We start from the raw sequence: 23,496 nt of genomic DNA, 5'->3' as shown, positions 1-23,496 counted from the left end.
AAATAATTTGTATGGTTTACAAATTTATTAACTTTTTTTTCTTCTTATTTTGTATCAATATATTAATGCGTCTACCGTTATTTTCGTATGTTTTTTGTTATTTTTGACGAAACAAAATGTCGTTATAACGTTAATGTGTCTTGAACTATACACCTTTTGTAACTATTTATTTATATATAAATATATATACATATATATATATATATTTCTAATCTATTTTTATAATTATTTTTGACTGTTACCACATAAAACTTTATGTACGTGTATTCATAAATAGATAAGTTATATGTTACAAAAACTTTAGGAATTGTAGAAGTGTGATTTTGTTGTTATATATTTACATAGGTGTGCGTGCAGGTTTGCAAAATAAACACTGTATACAGACTATCCTACATACGAGTTGTTGTTTTATGTTGTGTTTCTTTAAAAGCTTACAGTTAAGTGTTTAAAAATAACTAAATATTGTTTATTTGAATGTGTTAATGTTCGTCAAAAACGGCATGTTAAATAAATTGTGATTATTTTTAAAGACAATGCGGCTTGATTTGTGTCTGTTTTATTCCAAACGTTTTAACGAAATGTGTCAATATACATATTTTATATTAACGCAGTTTTCAGTGAAGACTAGTATTGATATTTTACACAAATGATGGTTGAAATACTTACTGTGTAAGATATTCATTACAGAAAACTGTTAATTTTTTTTAGGCCGATGACAAAAAAGTTGAAAGCATGAAATCAAACTTGTCCAGATTTAAAACTCGCAAATATCGCCAACCAACCAGCAATGGGTGGATTTCACGGAGCACTCCTAAAATAAAACTTATTCGATTGCATTTTCCATAAATATAAAACCGACAATTAAATTTACTATTTTGATTTTATATTTTTTAAAGGTTATTTTGAAAAATTTTGTTAAGGTTTAATCTGTAATTCTAAAGTATTTTCATAATTTTGCTTTGCTTATTGTCCGGATGTTTGAGAAATTATATCTTGAACAGTTTCCGACTCGTCAGCTAAGCCTTGGAAAAGTTAAATTAATTAATTTAAAAAGTCGTTTGTAAAATGATGTTTATATTTTTCAACGAATAGGCAATTAAATTAGTTTGTTATTAAATGTATCGATGAAGAAAACAAAGTAAAATAGAATGAAGAGACGAATATTTCCTATCGTGAGATCGTGGAAGAACGATTTAATGATATAAAATGTAAAAAGAAGCATTTAAAGAAACATTTACTTGTCCGCATCTTGTTGCGAGCGGACATCATGAGGCCACAGAGAATCATCGTAGTGAACAAAACTCCGACAATCCCAAAGACCGTATTGACCACGGTATCTACTGGGACGAGATTGGATTCGACAGCATGCGTTTTCTTCTTATCTGTGTAGTTTCAATTGTTTGTAAAATAATGCAACCAAAAAGTTGTAGTTAGCCACATTCATGTTTTGTTCGCATCAATTTTATTAATATTTAATTATTATCAACTATTTTCAATTACATTTAATTATTTTCTGCTGAAAGTTCTAAACTTAATTTTAAAAAGTTTCCAATAACGTTGAACCGTAACTAATGATGAAAGAAGCACAAGCGTGCGTAAGACTTTCAAAAATGGACTAACCTGCGCATGGGGGACAGTTGGACAGAGCGTCACCTAAATAAAATAAAATCCTGAACTAAAAAATCCGGATTGTAGGATGTAGGATAAAAAAAACCTTTCACATCCACATCAACGTCCACATTCTTTTGACTAGTGTTGCTGTACGATTTTGAATCTAGTAAAAAACAAGTATCATTCTCTACAGCAATGGTTTTAAACATGTCAGACAGGACTGCCAATTTTAAATCTCATAAATGTTTGTTGAAAGTTATCTGAAACAAACACAAAACTCACTAATTTGAATTGTAGTGGTGCAAGTCAAAGCGTTTCGTCCCCTCTCTCTCAATATTAAAAAATTCCTGCTTCCACATTTCTCGTGAGCTAGATCGGACATGAAATCAAATTGAACAGTTTCTGTGTTGTTTATTTTGGATTTGCATTCCACCTCGTCGCACAATTTTCGTTTAAGTTCGCCAACAATTTCTGGCTCCGGTGGCTTCAAATCTGAAAATAAGTTTTCAAACTAGTCCTGTTATATCCGGATACTTTATAAGCACAAATAATCACATGAAGACAATGCTTTGTTCAAAAATTCATCGATAATTATAATTTAGCTTGATGTTCAATGTTTTTGTATTAATTATTATAAATTTAATATGCCCAAATTATACACCAAAAACTATCATACTAAGTTGCATAATTTATTAAAGGTAGCAAATTATACTTGTTACTGGGTGAGTGTATTCTTTATATTCCAGTTTGCAGTTTTTCATCTCTGTTCCAGAACAACCATGTTGGTACAATTGATACTTATATTTGATAGTCAGCTTACTTTCAATGAAATAAAATGTCTTGTTGAATTTGAACGTCTAAAACATATAAAGTTTTTTTATTAAGTAAATTAAATAATATATAAATGTTAATCAATCAAAAAACAACACATTTTAAATAAAAAATTTCATTTTGGCACACACACACAAACACAAAGAGAACTGTATACTGTATAGGAATACACACGGATGTGCTTTGTAGGTTATCATCTTTTTTTCCCTTGCACAGAAAGGTCTGTTCGTCCATTTGCATAGCGACGGTGTAACTCTGATAATTTGGATACTTCACCATGCAAACGAACTGAGCGATGTTTTCGTCATAATATTCTGTTACAGAACAAACTGGAGATCTCATTACTGCTGGGTTCCAGCCAATAAACAGTGCAATTAATAAATGTTTTATTTGATGAACTTTTAAACAAACATTTTTAAATAAAAGAGTTTAATTAATAAATTTGAACACTGATGTTTAATTATGAAACAATAAAATAATATAATAGTAATAAATAATATTAATATTAATAGCAAAAAATTCTAACGTATCGGAATAGCGTGTATTTTATAAAAAATACTGCCATCTAAACTATCGCAACTGTACTCTACGACCGTTGAATTCTCGAACATGGGAATTTGATCTTGGTTTGGGTTTGGTACGGAACCAGCTTTGTGGTTACCGCAATTTACCGGAAAATTATCTGACTTATCTATGAAATGAGAACATTCAATATTTCTTGTTTTTTCCATTTCAGGTGTTGTTGTCGTCGTCGTCGTCGTCGTCGTCGTCGTCGTCGTTCCAACCACCGTATCGTTAGTAGAATTGTTATCAGCTACGTCACTAAAATGTAAATCTAAATAATTTTATTTAAGAATAGTTTTGTTAGATTGAGTAAAACAGTTCAAATCGAACAACCGTTAAAAAAGTCATCATTTAATAACGATGACGATAACTATCACTGCATCATTTATGTAAAAAAAAGGTATAACTTCTAAATGACATGGATCTAAAAAAATCCCATCTCCGATGGCGCCTTTTGATAACATTTAATTTCAAAAATATTTCTCCGATAACATCCACATACACTCTTACTACGTAACTTTAAGTTTTCCTACCCATAACGCATGAAAATATTTTACGAGTAAATTTTCTAAACTAGACTAGAGGCTCAAATAGGTTTGTTCCGATAGATCTTAAGTGATGCGTGATTAACTCACGTGTAATCTGTGAGAGTGATGAAAAAAAGAGTTACAAACTTGATTACAATTACTAACTATCGAGAATATTTTTTTGAAACAGCACTGTCCTAACTAATGATACAAAGTTTAGGATAATAATAATAAAAAATATTTTCATCCTGGGTTTTTTCCTCTTTATTACGTCGTCGTTTTGTTTTGTGTAAACTTTCCTGAACGAATTAGGACGCACATAATTTTAATTTTTTATTCTTTGTACAGAATTATTTCAATATTTTCACTATGTTCAAACTACATTTTTACATAGATAACGATTCTCTATAAAAATCTTTAAAGAAGTTAATTTTGATTGGCTGTAGAAGAAAATGAGGCAACTGATTAACAAATCATGAACTGCACAAATTTACAAGAGGAAAAATTTAACAATTCTACATTAAAAAAGCTAAAAAGGCGTTGAATGAAAATACCAATTAATTTTAAATTCTCACTGTTTTAAAACTTTGAGAAAAGTATTCAGTATGTTTGTTACACTTTTGTTGATTCATCTTCGTCGTTGCAAAAGCAACATGGCTCTATTAGTAAAAATCAAACATAAATTTTCAAGTCGTTAGGCCATGAGCAGTAGTAAGTAAGTAGCACAAGTGAATATACAAAGTTTTTACAATATACAAAGTATACAATATATACAATATACAAAGAATAAACAAATTTCTGTTGACATACATTGAAAGATATTTTGCCGTTTTCGCAATTTCAACAATTAATATTTTCGCTATTTATCTCCATACGATGTAAACACAAGCTGAATAGAGGATGTCACCGATAACGAGTTAACGTTTAACTAATTACATGATAAATAATCTACTCTAGACTACAAGTCTAAAAATAATAGAAAGATAAATATTTGTAGAGTTTCTAATCACTTGCAGATAAGTTTCTGGTAAACATATTAGGAATGATAGATAAATCCTCAATATACTGTTTCTACACTGTTCAGAATGTTAGCACTACTTTACAAAACCCAACCTACTTGTAGCAGGAGTTAATGCCAAAACCCTAATAAATATTTAAAATATTTATTGTTCATATTACCATTAAATTGTATTTCTTTCTTTTTATCAGTTACTGTAACATTTTTATCCTGCGACTTTATTTGTAATCTAATAAATTTTTTTTAATTTTATTTACTTTTTCAAACGAAAAACAAAAGATCCCTTTAAAAATGTATTATTATTATTAAAAAAAATAAAATGTTAATGTTCATTTAAATGACGAATAATGACTGAGACAGTAGAAACACGATAAAGAAAGAGAGAGTTTAGTTATGTACAGTGCACGTGAACAAAGCACAGAAGTAGTCACAGCACATTAAATTATATCTTCTAAATAAACCAGAAATACCTACATACATACTACATACATACATATATATATAACTGCTATAGCAAAAGTATTTTACAAGTAAAAATAAATTATTCATTAGACGTAATTTAATTAAAAAACTTTATATACATTGTAATATTTTTTTATCCATATCAGTCTGCCATCTACGGACATACAACTTGAAACATCTACCAAAGCTATCGCCACTTCCAGCGATGAGTACATCCTAAAAAGCTACCAAGAACATCAACATTCAATCAATGAAATGGAATTTAAGAAGGGTGGCTGTTGAAATAAAAGAGGCCAGCATCAAAATGGGCATCATCATAACTTGTAACTTTTAGAAAGTACGATATTCAGTTGCAATGTCATATGGATGATTCTCATTCTAAACACACACACACACACACACACACACACACACACACACACACACACACACACACACACAGAATAAACACGCAGACGTTTGAAATGAAAAAAGAAGCTAAAAATAAATTTATTAGATCGAAAAAACGGACAGATAGACATGGTGTTATGAAAAAGATGAAGGCATACATATAATAAACAATCATCATGTTACCTCAAAATATGTTTGCAAACAATTGCACTTGAGTTTATATAAATACAAACACACATATATATATATATTATATATATATATACACATAAATATAAATATTTATTAAAAAATTAAAAATGGTGGTCTTATAATAAAAACATAAAATTACTACAAACCATTACGAGCGTGATGTATTGTTGTACAGTTACATTAAAAGTTAATATGTACCTATGAATAAAAAAAGACTTTAAAAATTGATCTACTGAATCTATGAAGACGCTTTCATTTATTGCCGTTTCTACCTATCTAAAATTATATAAATACAATATATCTTTAAAATGAAACAGTGGCTAGCGTATTAGGAAGAAAGTTAATTAACAGAAAATATCCAAATATTCATTGCATGCTAAATTCGTAAAAAATAATCTTCAGCTAAAGTTTAAGACATTCTGTAAAAGACTATATATATGTTATATATCTATATAACATACACACATAAACAAACAAACACACACGCACTCACACACACACACACACAAACGCACGCATTCACACACACATACACACACACAAACATGCAATTATAGAATTATTTTGAGCTATAAAAAAAACACCTGAGTTACAAACATGATGTGTAGTGCTTAGTAAACAAATTTGGCATGGTTTAATTTCTTTCTTTTTGTCTCGTGATAGGCCCGTTAATAAATATATTGACACAAAAATATTGATCTAAATGCAAATTATAAAATATAATAGAAGATTATTATTATTAAAAATATTAAAATATGATAGAGTTATTTTATCGCTAATGTACTATGCGAACTTAGAAAGTTGAAAATAAAAATTCATATAATCTTAACTTAACCAAATCCCATTATTTTAATGTGTCTATATAAGACATCCTTTACCCACACAATATCTATTAAAAATATCTTCTAACGATAAAAACGATAAATAATAATAATAAGAAGAATACGAATAATAAAATAATCTAGTCAACTAATTTATTAATTAATTATTTAATTGATCAACTGATCATACATTAACTATCAAGAGACAAACTTTAACATTAAAAACTTTGGTTGTATCACAGAATAATTTATTATAGATAAGTGCAATGATATTAAAAACATATAAAAAAATATTTCATATATTCAGATGACATTTTTTAACGTATTGCAATGCTTTGATACGAACTTTATTTCTCAAAAAAGGCTTGAAAAAAATTAAATACTAGATTCTTTACGTATTTGCGTATATTAGTTATCATAATAATTATCACCATCACTGTTATCTAATCATCGTTATTAATGTTATCATCATCGTCGTCGTCATCATCACCATCACGATTGTATTAATCTTCTATTATTAATTCGACTAACGTGGCGAATCAAAATTGTAAAAATTTTTTTTTAAATAAAAGTTAATAAAATATCTGTCATATACCCATGTATCAGTTATTTATACGTATCGATGTTAAAGTTTCCAATAAAACCCAAATGAAGGTTGATACAAACGATAAAAAATGAACTTTATGTTAAACCGTTTTACATTGTTGAGTTTTACATGTTACATGACGAAAGCAGTCATCGTCCCTTCAATAGAAATCGAAACATGCAAAGGCCGCAGCTTTTATCATTTATCATATTTTTATTTATATATTTTTATTATTTATCCCATCAAAATATATTAAATCCAAAAGAATTTACTTTACTTTATCAAAATAAAAAAAAAACAACTTATTTTTGAATCATCATCTTAGCAGCTTCTATCGTTCTAATCATTTCCATTATCTATAATGAACATTATCATCATGGAAATATGATGAATATAAAAATCAGGTGTCATATTTTTAGAGCTAATGTAAAATTTTAAAAGAAAAGTAGCGTGAAATCATCACCAAATTTACACACAAACAACAAATACTAGCAATCTCTAAAGCGTGCGTCATGTAGCGTCATGGTATGTCATGCAATCGGCGTCATTAATTACGTCATCAGTTACGTCATGCATCCCCTCTCAGTTCAACACGTTTGCATAAAAGTTTGCCAACTGGAATTAAACAACAGGATCACCAGTTAGCTGAGACGGCAGGTCTGTTGAGAGTCATGAAATAAATCTGAGAGGCCGAACCACTACGCACTGAAGAGAAGAACACCTGAGAGGTCAATGAATGATTGCCATGTGAGTAGGTGAGTAGATGATTGTGTTAATTAATAAAAGAGTGAACGAGTGAGTGAGTAAATTGCGAATGAATGAGCACAAACCGATCATGTGAATGACCAATGAAGTGTGCAAGTAGATTGTTCACATTAATTGTAGTTACATTAAGAGACTAGTGAAATGTGAGGAAATCGTAGTGAAATTATGGGACAACGAATTATGTAGGAGCAAATGTGTTGTTAATGAGTTACCTAAAATAAAAATGTGCTTAAACAAAACGAATGAAATAAATGAAAAGAGACGGACAGCAATGAAAGGAAACTAAAAAACATAAAAAGAAACCTTATCATTTCTCTCGCAGAGGAACTTGAGTTTCTGTGACTTCTTGTGCATGAAGACACCATCGAGAGTGCCACTGTCCAGTGTTCTGATCTCGATGGCCTTCTGTCCCCAGCCCATGATCTGATTGGTTCCTATGTAAGCTGGCCATTTTATAAGAGTTTCATGTCAATCATTTGAGAATGTTTAATTAAATGAAAGTTAATCTCAGTCAGTCAAGTTTATTTTTCATACCTTCATTATTTACACAGTTGCCAATACTAAATCCAATGCAATATCATGCAGTGTTTCAATTTGAAGAAAAAAAAGACAAAAAATTACATACGACCAGCAAATAAACAAAATAAAGAGTAACCAAACAAGCAAGCAAGCAAACAAACAAGCAAACAATAAAATAAAAAAAAACAAACAGACAGACACTGACCAACACTACTAGGCAGTTCACCCCACTGCAGCACAGAGTTCTTCTCCACTTTGCCATACGTATCAACATAAACACCATCATCTGATCAACAAATTGTTAATCACGAACATAACTTAGGAAATATAACGACATCAATATAAAAATATTAATAGAGTATTTAAATTGAAAAAAATAATTAATACGCAATGAAATTGAATCACAAAAACACTAGAATAATAATAATAGCAATAACAAATACAGACTGTCATAACAAAGGAGCAGTGACATGCCATTGGAGCCAGGTATGACGATGATGGCGTGAGGTACTATGGTGTGTGTCGTCTGCAAAATTATTTACATTTGCTCTTTATGGTTGGGACTTTATTTCAATTTATTAGTGAAATTATTATTTATTATTAATCAATAATTTTTTTAATTATTATTTCTATTTTGTTATTAAATTCGCGGAAACTAGAAAGTGAAAGAAAATAATCTCGAATAAAAATCAACAAAAGGCAGATGAGCAAATTAAATTGAAACAAAAGATTAACAGAAAACAACATCATAAACTTGATTTCAAAATAATTTACTTTGTTGTTTATCGCGCACAACTTATACAATTTTAATATGACAAAGACTCAGAGGTTTGTAATGATAATAATTGCATTCTGTTAGGCGCATTCTGTGATTTCAGTAACCTCACTGAAAAATCAAACAAAAAAGTCAAAAACAAAACCAAAAAATCGATAGAGGGCGAACTAACCATGGGCATGAAAATGTTGAAAATACTGGACGTGTCGAGGTCGATGCCATGGAAGCCATGACACGAGCCGTAGACCACTTTGAGACGCTGACTCTCTTCAACCGTGAGGTCAACCAGCAGAGGTTTGTACGTTAGGCCACTGAAAGACTGCATGCATCAAATCATTCGTTAATTGCTATAAACTATTGGCATGATTTAACGAGGTTTCAAAAATAAAACGTGATAAAGAAAAAAAGTTGAGAAACTAATACCTTGAATGCCATAAACTTGAGGTAAGGTTTAGGAGCCCATGCAAATATTTCTATGCAATCCGCAAGACCAACGACTAAGAACTTGATTCGCTCGTATTTGACTGTGAATGGAGATGATGAGTTTTCAGATAAATTGATGAAAAAATTCAAAATTATGATAAACTGATTGCATTACAGATGAAATTAATAATCATCTAACTGATTTTAAAATGAGTGCATCCCTCTAGATGTGCGAGATTTGTGTAGCCCACCTTCTTGTCATTCTGTTGGAGAATTTTAAATACGTATTTAAAATTAAAGTTAGTGAATAACAAAAATTAAATACATAAAACACAACCTATAGAAGAAAAACCAATTCGGTTGAAAGCAGAGTAAGTTCATTACTAAAATGATAAAAAACACATGAGGTATAAGAAATATTTCATAATCTTTACAATTTTCTCACAAATTATTATAAAGAGATTATAAAATGATCAAAAGAAATTTGACAGCAGAAACAAAAATGAATAAAAAAAAATAATTTTCATCCGCCACTAACAGGATCTGTTTTGAGAATTTTCGACTTGAGCCAGGAGAGATAGTACATTCGAATTTTGTTGCTCTTGCCGGAGATGCTGACCAGCAAGTTCTGACCTTCCAACACATCAATTTGCTGGAAACGACGTCGAGATATCAACGTGTATACTGAAAGAAGATTGGATATATTAAACAAGTTGGTGTTGGTTATATCATCAACCAAATAATTGCATGTATGGATTTATTTGTTTCGTATTTATTGAGGAGGAATTAAAAAGTCTTTCTTTTAATCTATGTATTTTCTAAAGTACATGTTTTGTAGTTTAAATTATTTTCATTTAGGGGGTTTTATTTGTGTGCAAAATGAACTTATAAAAACGACAACATGGATGAAAAAATGGAAAAATGCAGAGAACCTTCGCCTTGTCCACTTCTATCGAGGAACATCAACCCATTCTCGGTGCCGATGAGCAAGTTCACGCCTGATTTCCATGTTTGAACAGGAAGACAATTAAATCGCAATATAATATAAACATGACGAATGTAGAACCGAAATATAATATAAACAAGATAAATAACCTGAGCAATAACTTCTAATTAAAGTAATGATGAAGACGACATGATCGAAATTGACAAGTAAGAAACTTGAAGACATACCCCACAGAGCAGCACAGTTGATGTCCGTGTTGAATTTCTTCTTGTACTTGCGGATCTCAGGCATCTCAAGGAAATCGCCGCTCTCATTGAAGTTTCCATTTTGAGTCCCCGCGTTATTGCTCACCACTACGTTGCTGCTGTTGCCATTGGGCAGAATATTTATGCTGATTTTCGAATTTTTTCTGCTCTGCGAATCGGGCGTTTGTTCTTTGGCCCCGAAACCAAACGAAAGAAAGGAACGTGATGAACCTTGTTTCTTTGTGAGCGGTTGCTGCTGCTGGGCATAATCATTCAGTGACGTCACCTGGACAGTGTGTGTGTGTGTGTTTGTTTGTGTGTGGTGAGTGTGTGTGTGTGCGTGTTTCAGCGTTTCAACGACTGTTAACTCAATAATTTACATTTAAAAAAATGATAATTCATGTTTAAATGACTCAACAATTTTATAATCTTAAACAGCTGAAATCAAAATTTTGAATTTTAGACATTACAAAAGTTACAATGCAAATACAAATAAACATCTAAAACAAAAACGGCCTAAAACTTGGCAAAAATAAATAGTGGAAAGTAACTTGGCCTTATTATTAAATAGGTATTGATGTAGGCGTAGAGTAGGTGGGAATGAATGAACCAGAGAAAAAAGGTCTCACTATATCATCATCACTATTTTTCTCAGTGTTGGCATCGTTGGAAGTTGCATCTTTGTTCTTCTGCTTTGGTTTGTTGTTTGATATGAGATCAGGCAGGCTGGAATTATCTGCTCTGAACTTGCCGCTGTTCGAAGATGATGAACCAGAGGAATTTGTTGTCTTTGTGGTTGTGTTGTCGGTAGTGTTCGAGCTGCTGCTGTTGTTGTTGTTGTTGTTCAATCTCTCAGCTGAAGGAGTTCGTTCTTTGATCTGCCAGCACCAATTGTTATTTGAAAAAAATGAAAAAAAACGAAAAGATATAAAGAGGACAACGTACCTCTGATAATAATTAGTTGAAGTAATTTAAAACGATAACACATTCTATGAATATTTAAACCCTAAAAAACATGGTCCATAAAGGCAAAAGAATGAGTGAACGAAAAACTGAATGAATGAATGAATAAATGAATGAATAAATAACCGAATAAACAAATGAACAAACGAATGAACGGATGAACAAGACACAACAAACTTTGTCTTTAGCACTAGCTTCTGAAGTAGCTGATCTAGTTAGTTGAGTTTTCTTTGCATCAGAAGGCACTGAGTGAGCAATATAATTGATAATAAAATAACTCTTCTATTTATTCAAGCTTGTTATTTAATAATAACACCAGGAATGTCAAAAATAAAAAAAAGAACAACGAAAAGAATAACAAAAACAGCAACTAATAACAATGACAACAATGATGACAACTTACTGTTTGCGTATGTGACGGGTAACGTGGGATCATCAGAGCCTAAGGCCTCCAAGCAAAATCTAAACGAACATTTACAGTGTGAAATTAATTAATTTATCAACCACAAAAAATGCATATTCCTTATGTCATGATCATCATCTTCGTCGTCATCATCATCGTCATCATCATCAGTCATAATCATCTCCACGGTGAGACCAACACAAACACCAACAGAGGTCTGGGAGGTGCTGACGCCAGCAAGGTTCCATCTGGCAGAGGCGCCAACTCTTCATCAGAATCTTCATCATCATCCTCCTCCAAATCAGCAACGACTTCTGCTGCAACCTGCTGCTGCTTTGCTGCGGCGTTGTTGCTCTTACTGTTGTTTGGTTGGTCCTGTTGGACTGACTTGAAAATGCCACTGCCGAGGTTTGAAAGTTGAGCTGCAAGTGCGTCAAGCTCCTAATAAATTAAAATTGAATGTACTCATTACGGAAGGCAAGTTATGGAAAAAATACTTTAATGTGCAACCAACCTACTGAGGACAACATAATCATACAACAAAAACAGAACAAGAGAATTGATATAAAAGCATTTCATTTGGAGGCAGCCAGGCTAGGTAGGGTTAAGGTAGGAATGAACAAAAAAGAACAATATAAAAAAGATAGCATGGATAGAGAACTACACTAGCAACCTCAGGATGTCTTTCCTTGGAATTTTGTATCAATGGAGCTGCAGACTGACGATTCGATATTTCTGAGTTGAATGAAACACTTTGAATTAATTCCATACTAATGGATATTCTAACATAATATTTTAACGAAGTAGAAAAAATACTAACGAATGACTTTGTTCTGAGCAGGCGATGGTTTGTAGAGAACTTCTGCAGGTGGTACAACCTGCTGCTGCTGTGGACCTGCGGCTATCTGACTGTTCCTACGGTTGCATTTCAGTTATCTTGCACACTCAACAACATTTTTATCGATGGTTCAATTAATAATCAACAAATACCCTAAAATATCCATCCTGTCAAAAGTATCTGCCAGATGAAGAGAGGACAAATTATCACGCAGAACGATATGCAATTAAACATAAAAAAATGCAATACAAAAACAAACAATATACAGTAACAGCAAGCAACATGTAGTCGCAACAACGACAAGCAAAATACAGTAACAACGACAAAAAGCACGCAGCGACAACAAACCTGTAGCGAGGTGAAGCCATCTTGGAAATGTCATGATTAGTCAGTGTGGGTCGACCAGCTAAGATGGGATTCTGTTGTTGTTGCTGCTGAGTCTGTTGTTGTTGTGACTTGTTGAACTGGCCTGATGACGATAACGATTTCGCAACTTTGTTGTTGTTGAGTTCAGGGTTCAAAGGTGTCTGCTCATCTGAAACGATGAACAAACAATATGCATTACAAACTTTTTATATTAATTGCATAAACAAAGAACAACAAAATATTAAAGAACGAGATTAAAATTAGCAGAAGTTACTCAATAGAACATGTTAACATATGGACGAGTGCTAACTTTTAAACGGCGGGTTGGATGATTTCGGTTGCAGCTGTTGTTGGTAGTTGACTGCATGCCTAGCGTTCATACCAAAGACGTGATTGGCTGACGACAGTCGACTGTTGTTGTCGCTGGGTGTTGGTATGTTGCTACTGCGTGTTATAATGTTGTTGTTGTTTATTATTTTGTTGTTGTTGATGTTGTTGTTGGGTATGATTTTGTTGTCGGATGTGATGTTCTTGCTGTGGTGAGCTTCCCGGCCAGACCTTCGTAACTCATTCCTGTCCTCTTGAAAGCCAAACATTTGATGAGGTTGATGTGGCTGGTAGTTCAAATTGCTTGCTTCTTGCTTCTATGTAGAAAGGTATTAAACAAACTTCATAATTAACTTGACATTTCAATAATATATATATATATGTAAAACATATATATATATATATATATATATATATATATATATATATATATATATATATATATATATAACACACACACAAACACACACACACACAAACACACACACACATATATATAAATATATATATATATATATATATTTATAAAACATTTGCTAAAATAAAAATAGAATCCATGATTTTTCTGAGAAATGGCACCATTTAAATGATTCAAATTTAATAGCAAAAATTGTTTTTATATCAGGTATCATTAAAACAATTATTTATAAATAATTCTCAGCAACATTCATAACAAGATAAATGAAAGAGCCAACTAACCATTCCAACGTGTGACGGTGCAGACTGTTGTTGCCGGTGCAGTTGCGGTATCTGCGACGGCTGCTGTTGTTTCTGTTGAAGAACGTGAGGCTGGTATTTGTTGTTCATGTTGAAAGGTGCTTGATGGTGCGGTTGCTGTAGATGTTTCGAAGGAGGTGGTTGTAGCTGTTGAATTTGAACTTGCGACTGTTGCGGTAGTTGTTGTGGCTGTTGTGGTTTCTTCGCATTGTGGAGAGCGGGGGCTGGCTGAGCCCTGGACAAGGGACTGAACGAGGGACCTGATTGTGGAATGGCGTATGGGTTGGGAGTTTTTCTGCCTTCTCCTTCTTGGATTTGTAAGAAGTTTCTCCTCAGTGTCGACTCGCCTGGCATCTGCAACACGGAACTGTTGGTGATACATAGCAAATTACATTAACAATTGCGAATCTCTGTATTATTATTACAACAATAAAAAAACAGAATTATCTTCAAAAATTGAAAAAAAAAACATTTTGGAGGAAACTGACTATTCAAAAAATGAAGTTAAAATGATGCAGAGATCATTATTATATCCTAACAGGTTTGCCATTACATAATTTTGTTCAGTATTTATTTTTATTATTTATATAAATATTATTATATTCATCATTATTATTTTAATTATAAATTTGATAATTATGAAGAACAGCTACCTCGGCTCTCCACCATTCTTTGCATTATCTTCTTCATTATCACTGGCGTCGTATTCATATTCGGTCTCTATGTCTTCAGCTGCATATGCATATAAAAATTAATAAACATTAACTAGCATTCACGTGATATCAAACTAGGATTACATTACATAGGAATGGCATACAATATGACTTGTAAGTAATATAAAACTAATGGAGAGCTATGAGCAAGTGAGTTAAAACATCTCAAAAGTTCCATTAAAACAACTAGATTACGAGTATACGAACAAAAAATTGAAACTGCAAAATTTAATGAAATTAATATTCAAAACAACGCGCAAGCTTATAACAACAAATTAGTTATCAGCAAATTAATTGTTCACAAAATTGATATAATTTTCTCCACAGATGAAGAACAAAATGCACTTCAGACTGAGGCACTTAAGAGAGTAAACAACTAAGCAAACCACTGACGTCGTTTGCTCTTCCTGTGTTTGTCAATGTGCTCCTTCATTTGAACTTTGACCTGCTTTTCAGTGGGAAGATCCTTGAGGAAGGGATGCTTGAGGAGTTGGTCGGTGGATGGTCGCGAGTTGTGGTCCTTGATCAGACAGTCTGTTATGAACGATACAAACTTCCCCGTCCTGTTCAAAAGCGTCGTTCGTATGAAATAACATGGAGTAGCCACCCAACATAGCATGCCATAACACAACATAAGATAACTTAACACAAATTAATACAGCATTTATACTCTTATATAACATATATAGCAGTAACATAACAGAAATGTGGGCAATATAGATAATAATACAACTTGACTTGTACTTATAAGTTGATACTGCTACTTTAAAATGAAATTTTCATGAGTAGGTAGGTTGGATACTACGCAATGTATTATCATAACGTGTGTCATTGCCTGCATGCTCAAGTACGCATTCAAATGCGTGCGTGTTCATGTAAACGATGATGAAAAAAACAATCACGTCAAGGAAAAAAACGGTGAAGAATTATTATAAATAATAACCCAATTATCATGATATAGTGTAAGATGGCGTCATTAAGAACCATGATGACGGGGATGAAGTAGATTACACTGATATCATCACACATGATTACACAAGAAAGGAATAAACAAACGAATGAATGAATAATAATGATGATGACGATAAAATGATGAACTATAAAAATGTTGACCCAGTTTAAAGTTACAAATTACATTCAATAAAAAGTATGCTATTTTTGATAAGATTCCTGCTTTCATACATGACTCCTTTGATAATTAACATTCATTGATCTAACCATAAGCACTAGATACACACACACACGAACGCACGCACGCACACACACACACAAACACTCACAAACACACACACATACATACACACATACATACAATACATAAATAAATACAAAAAAAACAAACATACAAGCATTCATATATAACATTTAAGTATAAACATAATGAAAGTATTTGCAGCAGAGCAAGTAGTATTTTTTGTAACAATTCGAACAGCTAACTAAGATTCCCAAAAAAACAAAAGAAATGAGCGCGATGATAGAGAAGTGCTGTACATAAAACATTACTTATCAAATAGTTCTGGCTTGTTTAAAAAAACACAAAGTTAAAAAACTTCACCATTGAGTAATCCATGAGTGGAACAGAAAATGAATCAACTTAGAAAAAAAAACGAAAGCCAATATTTTTTAATTAAAATGAGCATGTTAAGTTGAGTACCATTTAATGGTAATTAGATTATACTACAATTTAGCAGATACACAATTAAATGAGTAATGATAGAGTATCAGATAAGTAGATACAATCAAACATATAAAAACGTAATGACAGAGTATCACCAATGTATCATCGATGTACCATGAAAGAAAGAACCATCCTCTTTATGATCATCTAAGTTTAAAAATCCTTTGATATCAGAGGATGGTACATATTACTACGAAAAAATAAATGACTCAATCGCATCGCCGATTTAGTTTCTAAACGAGAAAGGAAGAATAAGTAGTTATGAGTACCTACCTTGCTGGTAGATGTACATGTAGATGAAAGCGAAAACCAACAGCGAATATTATTTTGTTTGTTTTCCAGTCTAATTTTAGTATTATTAACGTGTGATTTTGACGTGGACGACTTTTAGTAGAAGTTCGTTATTCGTTTTTTTTTATTTATTCTTTAAAATCAGGATCTGACAGACGCAGAAACTGTAACAACATGCAAGGCAGTAGAACAAAATTAAACAAATAAGTGAGAAAATAAATACAAAAAGTATGTATATACTATATTATACCATTCTCATATTATTAAAAGAACCTAAAAGCAACTAACCATAGCAAAAAACATCAGGACAAGAACAGCAGCAACAACAATAACAACAACAACAACATCCACCAACCATTTTTTCTGCCTCAGTTTCGGGGGTGGATATCGAGGTATGAGGAAGAGAGCTCGCATTGGATGTATGTCACTCAGGGCTGTTCATTATAAATGTAAAAAAAATATTTGTAAATTAATAATTTCATCAAAAAGTGCGAAATAATTATTAATTAAAAAAGATAATAAATATCTCTGAATAAAAGGTGATAAAATATAAAATTTAAAGAATTTAATTTAGTTAAGAGGGTTGCAAATGATAACATACGTGGTTTCCCTTCAGCCATTTCTATTGCAGTAATTCCCAATGACCACAAATCACTCTGCCGTGTGTGTATGTGTGTGTGCGTGTATTGCCTGAATTTGTCTATTTGCTTGTGATCTTTTGTATTAGTTTAGTTATTATAAACAGTTAAATACAATTCAATATTATATTATATTAGGTCAAAATTAATAATGAAAACTGTGGTATAGCATGAACATTATCAATAAACTCCAAAAACCATATCATTATAATCATTATCATTACCACCACCATCATTACAAACTAATCATCATCATCATCACAAACTCATCATCCTCATCATCATCACCATCGAGACCATAGTGACATCACACCACCCATCAATCAAGGAACCTTAAAGCCATAAGTTGCACCGGGATTTGTGTCACAGGCTATTACTTCAGGAGCCATCCTAATTAAAACAACATTACCATCATGTCATCATCATCGTCATTATCATCGTCGTCATCATTATCGTCGTCGTCATTATCACCATCACCATCGTCATTATTTCAACAACATCATCAGCCTCATCATTTTAACAACGTCATTTTACCAGCGAACTCAAAACAAATATTCATGATACATAACTTATTGTAAATAAAAAAAACTGAACAGCAGTTCTCCATATGACAAAATCAAAAAGGCCATCTTAAATTGCAGTAAATACCTAATGTATATATATATATATATATATATATATATATATATATATATATATATATATATATATACCAATGTGGAAAATCACAACCCATTACTACTTGAATGTGTAGAAGTTCAATGATGAATGATGAGAAAAGGGTTACAAATTTTTCATCTTATTTTTAACGGGGTAATCTATCTATCTCTCATCTCTGCTATGCATTGTGTATACTGTTGTGTTCGTTCCCACGCTTAATATACAAACATACAAACTTGGGTACATTTACATATATACAAATACAACTCTTTCACACATGTATACAAACACACAAACTCAATCACACATGTATTCAAACGCACAACTCAATCATACATGTATACAAACACAACGTATACAAACACACAAACAACTCAATCACACATGTAAGCAAACACACAACTCATTCACACATGTATAATAATGCACAACTCTTCCACACAACGTATACAACATGGAAACAAGTCAGTCTGACTAATGAAGTGAAATGTGGATTTCATTAATTATCGTTGTTATTGTCAGCTGTGACACCACCAGCAAGGATTATGTCACAAAAACAAACAATTATTAACTAGCAAAACAGGTTAATCTGTATTTTAACTTTTAATCCTTTCATTTTTCATTTGAAATTATTGATAATACATTTAATTTTATTAAACTATCTATTTATCTATCTATGTTTGTCAAAAATTTAATGGTAATATGTTGCTTTGATTCTTCAATGAAAAAAGCATCAATCGAATAAAATCACATTTTTTTATTAAATCGGACTGACCCACACAAACACAAACAAACAAACAAACACACACACACACGCGCGCGCGCGCACACACACACACACACACACACAGACAGAAGCGAAAATAATAATGAAAATGATGAGAACATTCTTTCATAAGATCATCATAACAGGTCTTAATGGCAAATAATAATTTACGTAAGAACTAATGTGCTAGAAACAAACAAGTAAATAAATTAATTTATTCATTATGATGTATCATTTCTCCATACATCTATGCTACACAATAAAATATGAACCAACAAAAAAAGGCATATTAATATAACTGTGAATGTATGCTCGCGATTTATCTTCAAATTATTGGCAAAGATTATTAAAAATCACTATATCATAAGCAGAAGTGACAGCTGTGATTCTTATTAATAAAATTATACCTAAGATAAATAATGATATCTGCATTAGATATGTTGAATGATCAACTACACGTTAATTAAAGCATATAAGGTCGAAAAAAGGCATTATTACAAAAAAAAATCAGTTTCTAATCTAATTAAATGCATGGCTGATGATGTTGTTAAACCCAAAAGCTTATAGTATGATATTAAATAACAAGGCTACTATTGTTAACAAATTACCATCACAAAAAATATAGTGATTTATATTTGAGTAGGAGCTCATTATGAAATTGATATCCAACTTTTTATTGCATCATCAAGTTAGTCTAGCCCCCCTTGCTTTATTTATCATCTGCTGTTGATGACTTTCAGCAGATGATTCAATTCAATTCTTCCATTAATCAGTCTACTAAACTGTACATTGATTTGTCTGGCATATTTTCACTAATTTCAACTATCCCATCTTTGCATTTTATAAGAAAATATATTTGAATCTTTTTAACAAGGAGGCAGTCTGAGAAAATGTTCAGTTTTTAGATGAGAGTAATCAGTTGTTAAAATGAATTAGAGTCAAACCTTAAGCTGTCACCCACTGACATATATAAACTAGTACAAAGATAACTTGCCCATTGAAGTTTGAAAAAAAAGTGATACTCGAATACAAAATTTTTCACTTAAATATATCTTTATGGTGCTTGGGAAGCTTTTGATGTGAGCTTGTTTAGTGCCTGGCTCAAGTGTGTGTATTTCATACATTTAACAATGATACATACATTCATCCATTCACTCATTAATGCCTTCATGCATTTACTAATTTACTATTAATTCACACACACACGCACACCACACACACACACACACACACACACATGCATTCAACCAAACTGACCAATATGGTGTTCCGATGAATGTGTTTCTCTTACTCATAGTCTTGTCCAGCTGAGCGCTTACACCAAAGTCAACTGTTAAGAATGTATATACAAAAAAGTTAACACGAAAATGAAGACAGCATGGGAATATTTGTCTTCACGTTTTGAAAGAAATTAAACTATTATAAATAAAATGCACTAACTAACATGATAATCTACTCATGTAGTACTAACATTTCTAACATTTCAGTCAAAACATTTTTTCAGCAACTTATAGAGCATGTTTAACTTAAAAATGCTAGCTAGTCTGTACAATATGTGGTGATGAGAATGACTTAGTTCGTTGCTGACAATAAAATAATGTTTGCTCTTAAAAAAATGATGTTGAAATGATGATGAAATGTTTGCTTTAGTAATTATACTAAATATATACATTTGCTAAATTGCTAAGTATATACAGAGATATATTGTTCATAGAGACCTGACATAATGGAAATGTGTGACTGTGACATTTACTAAAATCCTGTCATAAATCATAGTAAGTAATTAGCTGAAACACCATGTCAGCTCGTAATGGAAGAACCATTAGATGGAATAAAAATTTAGTGAGTATGATGCTGAATTGGTTAGCCTGCCTTAATTATGCATCAGTTCATAGGCAGGAGATTGATATTGAAGATATTTAGTCAATGTTAACCATGTATACTATAGCCATTACAATTCGTTTTAAAACGGGTCTTATTAATCCACCAGCAAATGATAAACATCAATAAACTAAACTTACTAGAACATGATCATTGTTAAAGAGAACTTTTTTATTGGTTTATTTTTTTAACCCTCAGCATATATCTGCTTGCTTGTATTTTTATGTAAATGAAAGTGAAAGAGCAATTTATCAGTTAATGAAAAAATGGCTTTTCAACATCCAGGCCAAAACATAAGATAAAAAGAGCAATCAGATAAAACGTGTGTGTGCGCGCGCGCGCGCGCGTGTGTGTGTGTGTGATCTTTTTTCATGTTTATGCATGTACTTTTCAACTTAAATTATTTTCATAGTGAGTGAATATACATACCCATATGTGATGATGTGATGATGATTGACATTTTGTAACTTAAGATTAAAATTTCGAAAAAAAGGACAAAAGTAGTAGGATAAACTGTACAAACCTAACTTAACATCAGCATTATCAGTGAGTAGAACATTTTGACCCTTGATATCTCTGTGTATGACTTTGTTGGTGTGCAGATGGGACAACCCTCTCAAAATCTCTCGTGATATGTAGGCTATCCAATCTTCCTTCAAACTGTTGCCTGTATTGCAAATGATTGGTGAGTGTAGATGCTGAAGTGGTCGGTCTATTAAAACTTCACTATAAAATTGTTAATCTATTTGAAGTAATGTAATAATATGCGGATAATGCATTTCAAAATATGACCAACAACGCATGCAAAACAACACTGTTGTTTTACCTAGTTGCTCTGCATATTCTTGAAGTGTATTTAAATAACTGAATGCAATAGAAATAAAATATGTGAAGAACAATGTTAACACAGTTGAAAACACTGATGTACCAGTAAAAACATAAAACATCGGATTCTAGGCCCCAGCAAACTACATTATTAACTGAAAATAAAATTGATAACCTGGCCAGGATAATAAAAATTATGTAAATAAATTTAGCAACTGCATAGCCCGAGGCAGTTACATGAAAGAGCATAATGCTCAAAACATATGGATGGTGAATGTGTGTGCTTTGCACAAATAAAACCAGAAATAATGTACTCAACAAAACTAAGAATACACATACCAATGGAAGCACCAGATATATTTCTTCTCACCTCAAACGAACATATAAACGACATCAAACAAAAATGAAAAAATCAACATCCAACATAACACAGACATACATTAATATGGACTAAGTGTGAATGATGATTTGAGAAAAAAACAATACTATCAAATATCCTTTTGAAAGAAACATCAAAGATACATATTATTAGAATTTCCTAAAATAAGTCTGAACTGGGCCATCAATGATTAGACTGCAGCAAATAATTCAATTAAAATCTCACACAAAATTACTTTGAAGCAAAATGAAATGGTGATTGGCAAACTTAAAATGTAATAACGTTCACCTTTGGTAGCCTTGATAAGTTCAGTGACGGAACCAGCACCACAGAACTCCATGACCAGCCAGAGTTGGTCCTCCTTGCTCGAAAGGCTCTTTTTGATGAAGGCTCCATAAAACGTTGCGATGTTGCGATGGTGCGAAAACTGAAAACATTGTATTCACATGAGATTGTAATAAAAAGAAGCTCAATAATCAAATTTGCTTTATTAATACGCATTAAAGTCAATAAAAATCAATTCAAAACATTTAATCAGAGCAATTTGATTATCAATTAATGTCAATAATAAAGGAAAAATATAGCTACTGTTATGTTATGCCAAACTGAGTTATCAATCACAAACGCACAATTTGTGGCGTACATGCATGCAAGCAAGCAAGAATTACATTTGCACATTGTTGGCACGTTAACATTAATGTTGTGATGTGTGCATACATGTCTGTCTGTTAACTGTTCACGTACACGCGATGATGATGTGTGTTGTTGGTTTGTTTATTAATGCTTCATACTTCAATCAGATTGGTTCATCAAAAAAAAATTTCATTTACTTTGGCCTGTTGTACTTGAAAATTCGCATATGCAAACTTAGTTATAATAATTTCCATGGCCACCTAAATTGCTCTTCTCATTATTATTCAACAGGTTAGCAGTATAAACAAGGCTTGCTTTTGAAAAATCATTGATTTGAATTCATAATAATTTACAAATAAATAAAATAATTAATATTGATATAAATCATAAAAAAGATATTGCTGTTACAAAAATTGAAAACACAGTTTAGGAGGTGGATGAATAAAAGCGAAATTGAAAACACATACGAACAGATTAAAATTTTTATCAGTGTCAATGTGCAAACTGAAAACAAACACATGTGTGAAGAGGGATGAATAATGATTGTACAGAAATAAGGATAGTGATATCTAGGTGCATTTCAGAAAATTGAATCAATACAATTTAATTCTCATCTATGTGTACAAAATTACGCTGACTCAACATTTCTAACCAGCAAGCGAAAATATATACATACATCTATATTATATATACATGGATATTATAAAAAAATTAATGCATGGACCAACAAAATATTTTTTCTA

At 31.7% G+C, this 23,496-nt stretch overlaps 2 protein-coding genes across 2 annotated transcripts; both read right to left on the bottom strand.

Annotated features, from left to right (window-relative positions):
- Positions 1 to 963: 963 nt before the first annotated feature.
- Positions 964 to 3,173, bottom strand: HELRODRAFT_160674 (hypothetical protein; the record flags this gene model as incomplete). The annotated part of the gene is made up of 8 exons (XM_009017618.1): positions 964 to 1,022; positions 1,239 to 1,382; positions 1,621 to 1,653; positions 1,715 to 1,831; positions 1,894 to 2,103; positions 2,324 to 2,468; positions 2,593 to 2,789; positions 2,969 to 3,173. The coding sequence occupies 8 exons, from the start codon at positions 3,171 to 3,173 to the stop codon at positions 964 to 966; spliced, it is 1,110 nt and encodes a 369-aa protein (XP_009015866.1).
- Positions 3,174 to 7,430: 4,257 nt separating this feature from the next.
- Positions 7,431 to 22,550, bottom strand: HELRODRAFT_106153 (hypothetical protein). The gene is made up of 24 exons (XM_009017617.1): positions 22,403 to 22,550; positions 21,440 to 21,583; positions 20,293 to 20,365; positions 17,942 to 17,999; positions 17,573 to 17,627; positions 17,317 to 17,405; positions 15,396 to 15,555; positions 14,943 to 15,021; positions 14,272 to 14,656; positions 13,628 to 13,775; positions 12,229 to 12,352; positions 11,319 to 11,500; positions 10,788 to 11,035; positions 10,658 to 10,721; positions 10,417 to 10,482; positions 10,023 to 10,168; positions 9,684 to 9,747; positions 9,485 to 9,585; positions 9,234 to 9,380; positions 8,734 to 8,812; positions 8,492 to 8,572; positions 8,071 to 8,210; positions 7,615 to 7,723; positions 7,431 to 7,593 (listed from the first exon to the last, which is right to left on the bottom strand). The coding sequence occupies exons 1-23, from the start codon at positions 22,458 to 22,460 to the stop codon at positions 7,637 to 7,639; spliced, it is 2,778 nt and encodes a 925-aa protein (XP_009015865.1). The 5' UTR covers positions 22,461 to 22,550; the 3' UTR covers positions 7,431 to 7,593; positions 7,615 to 7,636.
- Between the last annotated feature and the right edge of the window lie 946 nt (positions 22,551 to 23,496).

Source organism: Helobdella robusta, assembly GCF_000326865.2.
Source record: "Helobdella robusta unplaced genomic scaffold HELROscaffold_2, whole genome shotgun sequence".
NCBI classification, from domain to species: domain Eukaryota; kingdom Metazoa; phylum Annelida; class Clitellata; order Rhynchobdellida; family Glossiphoniidae; genus Helobdella; species Helobdella robusta.
This window is presented reverse-complemented; position numbering and strand designations above follow the sequence as displayed.

Bases quoted from the DNA above. Each gene is read 5' to 3' on its own strand.
- HELRODRAFT_106153 (XM_009017617.1), bottom strand. From the start codon at position 22,460: ATGGAGTTCTGTGGTGCTGGTTCCGTCACTGAACTTATCAAGGCTACC. The intron at 21,584-22,402 runs GTTATTACATTT...TTTGCAATACAG, and splicing joins CAAGGCTACCAAAGGTGAAC to GCAACAGTTTGAAGGAAGAT. The intron at 8,813-9,233 runs GTTAGTTCGCCC...ATAATTTTGCAG, and splicing joins TCAACATTTTCATGCCCATG to ACGACACACACCATAGTACC.